The 9,195-nt window shown below is 36.7% G+C and overlaps 2 protein-coding genes and 1 long non-coding RNA gene across 3 annotated transcripts; 1 reads left to right on the top strand and 2 right to left on the bottom strand.

The window, feature by feature from the left end:
• Positions 1–14: 14 nt before the first annotated feature.
• LOC131328911 (uncharacterized) lies at positions 15–3,136 on the top strand. Its single transcript, XR_009200576.1, has 3 exons — positions 15–387; positions 1,671–1,970; positions 2,649–3,136. It is a non-coding gene; the product is annotated as an uncharacterized LOC131328911 (long non-coding RNA).
• Positions 3,137–4,215: 1,079 nt separating this feature from the next.
• LOC131328910 (multifunctional methyltransferase subunit TRM112 homolog A-like) lies at positions 4,216–4,869 on the bottom strand. Its single transcript, XM_058361875.1, has one exon. The coding sequence runs from the start codon at positions 4,757–4,759 to the stop codon at positions 4,391–4,393; it is 369 nt and encodes a 122-aa protein (XP_058217858.1). The 5' UTR covers positions 4,760–4,869; the 3' UTR covers positions 4,216–4,390.
• Positions 4,870–8,040: 3,171 nt separating this feature from the next.
• On the bottom strand, positions 8,041–8,923 carry LOC131328909 (signal peptidase complex-like protein DTM1). The gene is made up of 2 exons (XM_058361873.1): positions 8,568–8,923; positions 8,041–8,381 (listed from the first exon to the last, which is right to left on the bottom strand). The coding sequence occupies exons 1-2, from the start codon at positions 8,819–8,821 to the stop codon at positions 8,294–8,296; spliced, it is 342 nt and encodes a 113-aa protein (XP_058217856.1). The 5' UTR covers positions 8,822–8,923; the 3' UTR covers positions 8,041–8,293.
• Between the last annotated feature and the right edge of the window lie 272 nt (positions 8,924–9,195).

The raw sequence follows: 9,195 nt of genomic DNA, 5'->3' as shown, positions 1-9,195 counted from the left end.
ATTTATACTACTACTTTTAAATATGCGAAAATGTTTTCTCCTTTTTGCTTTCCACAAATGCCCCAAATACTTGCAATTAATATCAACTATGTCCTACACCTCTTCTCAACTGACACAATACATGGGCTCCAACCAAAACAATACAACCTGAATGACGGTAACAAGTGACAAATGGCTCCCAATAAGCAACCTTCAATCCTTCTTTGCAATGGTTCGCCTCTATAAATGAGAAATTCGAATTCCCCTTCACGTTTATCTTCAGATTCCTCACCACCAACATTACATCCCCCCCAAAAAAAGGGCAAATTAACACTAGGGAGAAGAATTTGAAGTGCTGAGGTTGCCAGTTTGTTGTAAAGGCAAGAGAACCACAAGAACTTCCAACAGGTAATTCAAACTTGGTTCGAATATTGTTTCATCTGTACCTTCCTGGCCAATTAATGTACATGGCCGGAGGTAATAATCTTTTGGGAGGATTTGCCGACATCCTTACAAAGAAAACGCAGCCCAGTTGTTTGATGAAATGACTGAATGGAAAAAAACATGCAAGGATACGTATTATGCATCTTTTGCCTGACAGTTGATTATTTGATCCAAGACTAAGTACTAAACCCCAAGCCAATGTGTACGCGGCAAAAGGGCCCATGGCAGTGCCCCTAGGCGATAAAAAATCTCTCATTAGATGAGAGCAGTCACCTCCACATTTTATTGACTATTAGTACACAATCTTTGCAGTTCTTGTATTCAAATCCCTGCAATGCATTGGGTTACTCATTTATATTCTAAATTCCAAGGTTTTGCTCTCTGTTGTCTGGGATGCTTTTTGGATTATTGGTAGTCATCTACTGTAGGCAAGGTGTTTCTTGTTTTAGGTCATTCTTAGGACCTACATAAATTTGTGACTAAGTCTTCAAAATTGTATCACTGCATTATGCTTGTCAAATGAATGGACTAGAAAACCTTGTAAAAAATTATGAGCTTCTTATAATTGTTGGTAGATATTTTGTATCTAACAAACAGCATTAGAAGGGTTAATTAGCAAGAATCTTTCATTATGGTTTTGTATTTGTTAACCCTTTCTCATTTATCCCATGCATAATCATCTGTTCTTTCACATATCCTCCTTTGTCCTCATTTATTTCTCACCAATAGTCTTGGTTCATTATTGTAAGCAGAGTAACTAGATACTTAATCATAGGCAAGTGGTACTTATTCTAAAATCATTGAATAGTCAAATTTCTAGATGCATGATACAAAAATGTTTGTAGCATAATACTAACGCCAAGGAGATTCTCTTCCCTTCCATTATTTTCATGGTCAATCAGTCCAAAGGGAGAAAATGCATGTCGTTTTTCCTAACTGGATATCTATACCAGTCGAATGGTAGCAATTTTAAGGAAATAGAATGAAAAAAGTTATATATGGCTGAGGCCTAAGAAGAATATGGACACCAATACTTATCAAATTTCTGTGGTAGTATGTTACGTTCGATGTGTGATACATTTTGCTTAGCCTCTTTGGTTGGTCTAGACAAAAAGTGCAGGTAAGGAATACTTTCATGGCAAATTTATTCCGATTGATGCCATTTTCTTTGAACGTGGCCCGCTTTTGTTTTCTTCACCATTAAAGTTTCTTGTACTTCATATATGAAAGTGTGTTTGCCAATACAGCTATCTCCATATGAGATTCTGTGTGTTAAAAAAAAAGATGGACGAAACAGAAGGTTTGAGTTGCCTTGGAGTCGATGAAATTGGCAAGTGGTGATTTCGTCAAAGGAAGGGATATGCTGATTTACACCTGAACAGAGAGCGGATATATTCAAAAGACCAAGCAAAATAGGAAGAGGAAAAGCAATGTGCATAATACATCTCCAAACATAAATCATGGTTGTGAAATCCTAGATGGACAAGTACAAATTCCATTTCCAGATACACCATCGGAGGGCCACCAAATTGAGACCCAAACCATTGGTTAGTACTTTAAAATAGATTATTATTTGATTAAATCCTTAAATGTATATACTTCCAAAATTACCTTACTCTTTATATACAACCTTGTGTTAACATCATAAAACATGATACCATATCTAATTTCCCATGACCAATAGAATTCAAATGCATCACCTAGAAGCCCAATCCTTCAAAATGCACTCCACGATCTTGTCTGTCATTTGGTAGATTTTCACTTTTAAAAGAAATTGCCCAAGCACAAGAGAAGAAGGTGCATGCTGTTGATTGAAATTCCAAATTCCATAAGCGATACGTAATCGTTAATGGTTAGCTAAAAATGTACACTCATATTGTACTGCGCCATTTTTTTTTTTTTAACAATCTAACAACATTCTGAAGCTCGAAATTAAAACTGGTGTTGCACATCTATGACTTCTTGAGACAACCAAACGAATATCTTACATTGCTCCATGGCGCTTATAGTGACAAAGCACTAGCTATGAATAAATGCCAAACATCCAAAGCCCTTGAATAACCAGTTGAATGACTAAAGTGTATTGATTATGTTGCTTACAAAGTTTGGGTATGAGGTTAATTTAGATTCACTTTTGAAATGTTGGGATAATATGTCATGGTTTTTGAATAACTGTTTTGTTGCCAATGATACGACTGAATGCTCTGATGGTTTCTTTAATATAGATTGGGTTCGTGCTGGCTTCCAAGCTAATTGGAAATGATAGTGGATGGCGCTTGAAATATGATGATAGAAGCTTGGGTTGTTACAAGCAATGGGCAACATCAAAGAAACAATTGTTCCCTTTTCGCCATATCAGCAACAAAAGTGGAAGCAATGGCCTGTTTGAAGCATTAACATTGATAACGTTACCATTTATATTGATACATAAGAGGTGATAAATGGTTTATGGTGTGTTTCAATTCTAGCCCCTGTTGTTCTACAACCTGCGATTGAAGATATTATATGGCTGTTTAGCAATTTCAGTTATGTTTTTATTAGTAAAGTTCATCAAGGTAATGTAAGTAAGATCAACTCATATGCTGGCTATTGCTGCCTTTAGAATGGGGCCAACTATTTATGTTGTATTGTACAGTTATTGATATGATGATCCATGTTACTAAAAAAAGTCATTTGAGCAATGACAATACAATTTTCAATTGCTCCGTGGAAAGATTGTTCATGACAATGTGCAGAGTTGCAATGACTTTCCATACATGGTTCTCCCACGTGCTCCTCTACTAGTGTTGATAAATACACCAACAATGGGCGGACCAGCATTCAACACAAATAACAAGAGGACGGCAAGACTCTTTCACTCTTCACAATAGATTAGGGACCATGCACAAATTCAAGATATTCCAGCTGCGAAGTGCGCAAAAGTCGGTTCATCCTGTTACTAGGCTAGTTTTTAGGTATAAACAAACCAATAAATAAATAATTTCCCTAAAGTTACAAACTACAACCATGTGAAATACCGAAACTGTCCAGCAAAACTCCAGCTCTTATTGTCCAGTTGTTTTGCTACCCCGAAAAAGGACTTAGAAACCATGGGCCGATCAACATTCAACAAGGTCAAGCGGATAATAAGGATTTTTCGTCATTGAAAATAGACAAGGGACCTTGGATATCTGTAACTATTTTTTCTTTCCAATTCTTTTTGCAGTACCAAAAGAAGGAAGTGAGTTATGGCATTACACATAACCAGCTTTTAACACTTCAGCTTCAAAACCTCCCAGTTGAACTCAATGCTTCATTCTCTTAACACTTCAGCCAATCACATTGGTGCGCTCTACATACATGACACTCTCTACATAACTTTGCCATGCCTAATTCCACTCCTCCAATCTCTTAATATCAGGATTAGTCAAGGTGTATGGAGCAAGCTGGCCCCAAAAAAAAATTCCTAAGCAAATAAACAGGACCGGGACACTTTGGATAGACAAATCTCCATTTTGAGTAAAATTGTAGTACCATATTTTGAAACATGGATTCCAAAACATAATTCTTCCAAACATACCATTCAGTGGTAACAAAGGTTATAACAAATTTGGCATTGATTCCTCTGATTAAACTGTCTCACTGTTCTAACAGTATTCTAAGAGTGGAACCCAAAACCATGTCTAATTCTCCATTTGTGCCTCGGTCTAGTACCCATATTCTCACACAAAGCACATTCATGTGCGTAAGCTTACCCGGATAAAAAAAAATTGCGCAATCAACCAATCACAACCAACACAAATCCCAACTCCAAAAGACTAAGTTATCATCCCGCTCATATTCAAGATAAAAGCCCAGCAAAAGCTTGGTTAAATCACCTCCTTAACATCATAATTTCCACAAACCCCAACATTTCCATAGTCACTAGACCAAGTACACATAAAACCCCAAGTAATACAATACCGATATGAACAATAAAAAAGACGATTCAGACCTCATCTTCGTGAAGCAGCATATTGGGTATCCCCTTACTGACGGGAAACCGGCGGCCGGTCTCGGGGCAGACGAGGGCGCCCTCCTCGAGGTGGAGCTGGAGGAGGGCGTGGTGGAAGCGGCGGAGGAAGTCGTCGGAGTCGAGCATGTCGGCGCCGGCGGCTTCGGGGAGGTCGGCGTAACCGAGGGCTTTGGAGGCGGCGGCGAGGGCGGCCCAGTCGACCTTGGAGAACATGTTCTTGAGGAAGTCGGGGTTGAAGTCGACTTGCTTCTCCACCACTTTTACGGCTTCGATTTGGAGAGGGAAGCCGTTTGTCACCCCCTTGATGTTCGATGATAGCATGTTGTGGGTTAGAAGCCTCATCTCTCTTTCTCTCTCTTGATGAGGAGAGTGAAAATCTTGTTTCGAGGGTTTTAGCAGAGAGAGACAGAGAGTCGTTGAAGGGTTTGTAGGACGGACTGGGCTTTTCTACGAAACTGGGCCAGTCCCGTATTGTTGGCCCGATTTGTTATATTAGAGCTTCTCCACTCCTTACTACTTAATTTTTTACCCAAAGTTGAGTAAAAATTTGGGTAAAAACTTAATTTGGTATGAAGCAATCCAATGGACAAATGCAAATTTAGGCATAAATTTGAGTAAAGGTTTCATTAATAGCATAGTCTTAAATTTGAGGGGAAGAAAATAGCCTTCAAAATTTGAGTAAGGATTTGGTTCAAACCAAATTTGGGAAAAAAATTGAATAAAACTCAAATTTGATATGAGTTTGAGTAAGTAGTGGAGTGGTGTTTTGGGTGATTTTTACTCAAATTTGAATAAGGAATGGAGATGTTCTTAGCTTATTTCGAAGACTTTTATCAATTTTTTACCAACAATTTACGAATAGGGATATATTAGAACGATTTGTAGAACAAAATAAATAAAAGAAGCTCTAAGGTTGGCTTACTCCATTCTTGTAAACTTAATTTAAGTGTAGTGTGTTTTATTCGTCTTATGAAAAGTATTTTCATTCAGAAATGTACTCAATATATCGTGTAGCTTTTGTAGTACATTACAATATTGTATATGACATTATTTTATTTTTTGGTCATCAATTTGCAACGCTCATGTATGATTATTTTGGTCTCCGAGAAAATTCCACATGACAGTGTAGAATAAATTTAAATTTTGACTAGATCAAATCCAAAAAATATTTAGATTTTCATAGATTTGTATACGAAATTAGTAAATTATATAAATGCTAATAATATTTGATAGAAGAAAATTGACAAGAAACCTAAACCAACTAATAAATATAAAATAATAGAACTTACAAAACATGGTAACACAATATTTTTTAATATTATGTTAACAATTTTATTCATAATATTAGTAAAATCCTAAAATTGGGGGTTGGCCGAGGCTTCTCGGACTCCTACACACCTCTGCCACTGCTATAATCGGTATTCCGGCCCATTACAGTTTGGCATAGTAGTTGTTTTTTGTTTTTAAGGCTCCTTCAACGGTTTTTATTTTTTTCAATAACATATTTTTAGGTAATTACCTTTTCTCTTTTGAGGCAACTCAAGAACATTTGTTAATGCTGAAAATGTCCTTGGTGGGTATTAATTATCAAAACACGTCCTTGGCCGTCATTTTCCCATTCTCGTGGGACATTTTCCCATCCTCGGGAAAATGACAGCTCAGGACGTGTTTTGATAATTAATACCCGCCAAGGACAAGCTAAAAACATTTGTTAATGCAGAAAATGTCCTTAGTGGGTATTAATTATCAAAATACGTCCTTGGCCGTCCTTGGTGGGTATTAATTATCAAAATATGTCATTGGCCGTCATTTTCTCATACATTTTTAGTATTAACAAATGTTCTTAGTTTGTCCTTGACGGATATTAATTATCAAAACACGTCCTGGGCTGTCATTTTCCCAAGAGGATGGGAAAATGACGACCAATGACGTGTTTTGATAATTAATACCCACCAATGACATTTTCAACATTAACAAATGTTCTTAGCTTGTCATTGACGAGTATTAATTATCAGAGCACGTCCTGGGACTGTCATTTTCCCAAAGAGGATTATTAGCATTTCATCAACCTAGACTGCACGAGTTTCTTTTTGATGTTAGAGCATCTCTTACCCAGGCCCAGCTCTCTCTATCACTCATTCTGAGGAAAACTTATTTCCGGCCCAGCCGGAAATAAGCTATTTGCAGTAGGTGCTAATCCTTTGACACGTTAGGCAAATTGCCGGACGTGGGGTCTCGCCCCTACCCAGTTCTAGAACGGCACCGTTTGCCAAAAAAAAAAAACCTTAATCTCTATTTCCAATTTTATGGAGCAGAAACGTGATTATGAGAGCTATAGAGACAGAATTTAATTATGTCTCTTTAGAATAATATGATCAGAATAATAAAATCTTTGCACCGGTTCAAACATATTGAAAATTGGAGTACTTAATTTTTTAACTATATTTTTTAATTTTAATCCGTTTGATTCTGTGAAAAGATCTTATTATTTTGGTTATATTATTCTAAATGATCATAATTAATTTTTATCTCTAGGACTCTCATAATTAAGTATCATCTCTTTATTTAGGATCCTGTGGAGCAGAAATGTGATATAAGAGCCCTAGAGACAAAATTTAATTATGTCTCTTTAGAATAATATGATCAAAATAGTAAAATCTTCGCACTTGTTCAAATAGATTAAAAATTAAAACACTTAATTTTTTTAGACTGTTTTTGACTAAACCTGATCATCCTACCCGATCATCCCAATATTATTAACAAACCCAACCAACAGTGGCAAAGCTAGTGAGAGACAAGGGGAGGCAGTTGACCCCACTGCCTCCCGGTCAACTGCCTCCCAAATTTTCTTAGTGATAGGTATGATTTTCATCCCATTTTTACTCATTTGACCCCATTTTAAAATTTATTTTTGCCCCACCCTATATAAAGGTTTTGTACTTAGAGAGAAAATGGGTCAAAATAGAATCACCACCCATGTAAGGGTTCTGTTTCAGATTACTTATTCAAATTTATTACATCACTTTAGCCTCTTTTAAATGCTTGTTTCTGCTATCGGATTACAATAGTTATGGAAATCATGGGATTAGTGCTTTTTGTTTCGAAACATGTGATTAAAGTCATTAAAATAGTTTTTAGTATTTTATACCAACAGGCTGTTGGTGTTGTTAATTTAGTGTTGGCGTTTGAAACCATTACAAACGAGGCTATCATCCATCGGTTTCAAAGTATGAAAAGTCATCGAGATTAATTGTGAATCAAAGTTACATTTTGTTACTCTCTATATATATCTACTTTTTGATTAACTTGTTAATCTAATTGTGTTTTTCAATTAGCAATGACAAAAAATGAATCATACATAGTTCAAATTTTTGATTTCACTTATCGAAAATCGTGGCTCCACCCTTGCCAACCATGTTGGTCTCTTCTCTTCAATTCAGTGGGGAAATATGTAACTATACAAATTAAACAACTAAAGACAGGGTACACAACCCCGGCCCCTTCCATGGATTTGGGAAAAATACTACGTGATAAATATTGGGCATTTTACAAGAGAAGTGATTCATGTAAGCTTCCGTGTAGTGTAATCTCAATGCGAATGAAGAGATAGACAAAAGTCGCAGTTACCACACAGCATTAATTACAGTAATTAATTAATGGAGTACATCTATATAAGATCCATTGCAAGTAATTAAACAGAACTACTTAATTAACTTAAGCGTGAACGAACATCATCAACCAAAAAAACCCATGTTGTCAGACATGCATATATATATATATATATATATATATATATATATATATATATATATATGTATATATGTATCATGATCGAGATCAAACATCGATCTCCAGTGCAGTAGAGTACAGTACTAGCTAGTTTGATATGAACATCCACCACTTGTAAAATCCAAAACCATATACCAGCGTGTAAACAACCAATCTCACTGGGTACATTCTGAACCTGCATATAAACAAAAACAAATACTCGATCAGGAGAGAAGCGATCTAATTCAATACTCCCTACGTACTATCTGAATTAATCTACGAAATAATTAAGAGGATCGATATTATATATACTACTCCATATATATAGATCTCTTTAAAATTAAGAAGTAGCTAGCTAGTGATCGATCAATGAAATGAGCACCTTGTGGGGGGTTTCGGTGTGGGAGCAGAATTGGGTCCGTGACGATGATGATCAACTGATGAGATAGGAGAGTTCCAGTGAGAGAAAGGACGGTCGAAGAAGTCCCAATCGGGCAATAGCACTCCCATTATTCCGAGGATCCCCAGGAGATAAGTGGCCATCATCTTGTTCCAGGAGTGGGTGTACAGTCCTATCACTACCACTATTGCTGCCAGCCAAACCAGAGCCCACCGGAATGCGGCGTCGTTGGGCATTGCGAAGAGAGAGAGAGAGAGAGAGAGAGAGAGAGAGAGAGAGATGGGTAATGGGTTGGTTGGTTGGGAGACATGGACGGGGTTTATGAGAGTAGTTGGGACTGTCTTAATTTTTTGCAAGGGTTGGGACTGTCTTAAAAGCAATGCACGTGATAACTATGAAACTATTTTGGGCTTTGCCTCAACTTCTACTAATAGATAGTGGAATTAGCCGTGAAAGATTAGTTGAGGTGTGCATAAGTTGATATGTATATTAAAGTTATAAAGAACAAATTCTTTTATTAAGTTCAAAATACAAGAGTTGGACCAATATATAGCACGAGACATTTTGAATGATGCTGCTTAGGTAATCAAACCGGCTTGCGAGATTTAAA

Source organism: Rhododendron vialii, chromosome 6a, assembly GCF_030253575.1.
Source record: "Rhododendron vialii isolate Sample 1 chromosome 6a, ASM3025357v1".
NCBI classification, from domain to species: Eukaryota; Viridiplantae; Streptophyta; class Magnoliopsida; order Ericales; family Ericaceae; genus Rhododendron; species Rhododendron vialii.
Note: the sequence above shows the minus strand (reverse complement) of the source record. Positions and strands in the feature narration are given on the sequence as shown.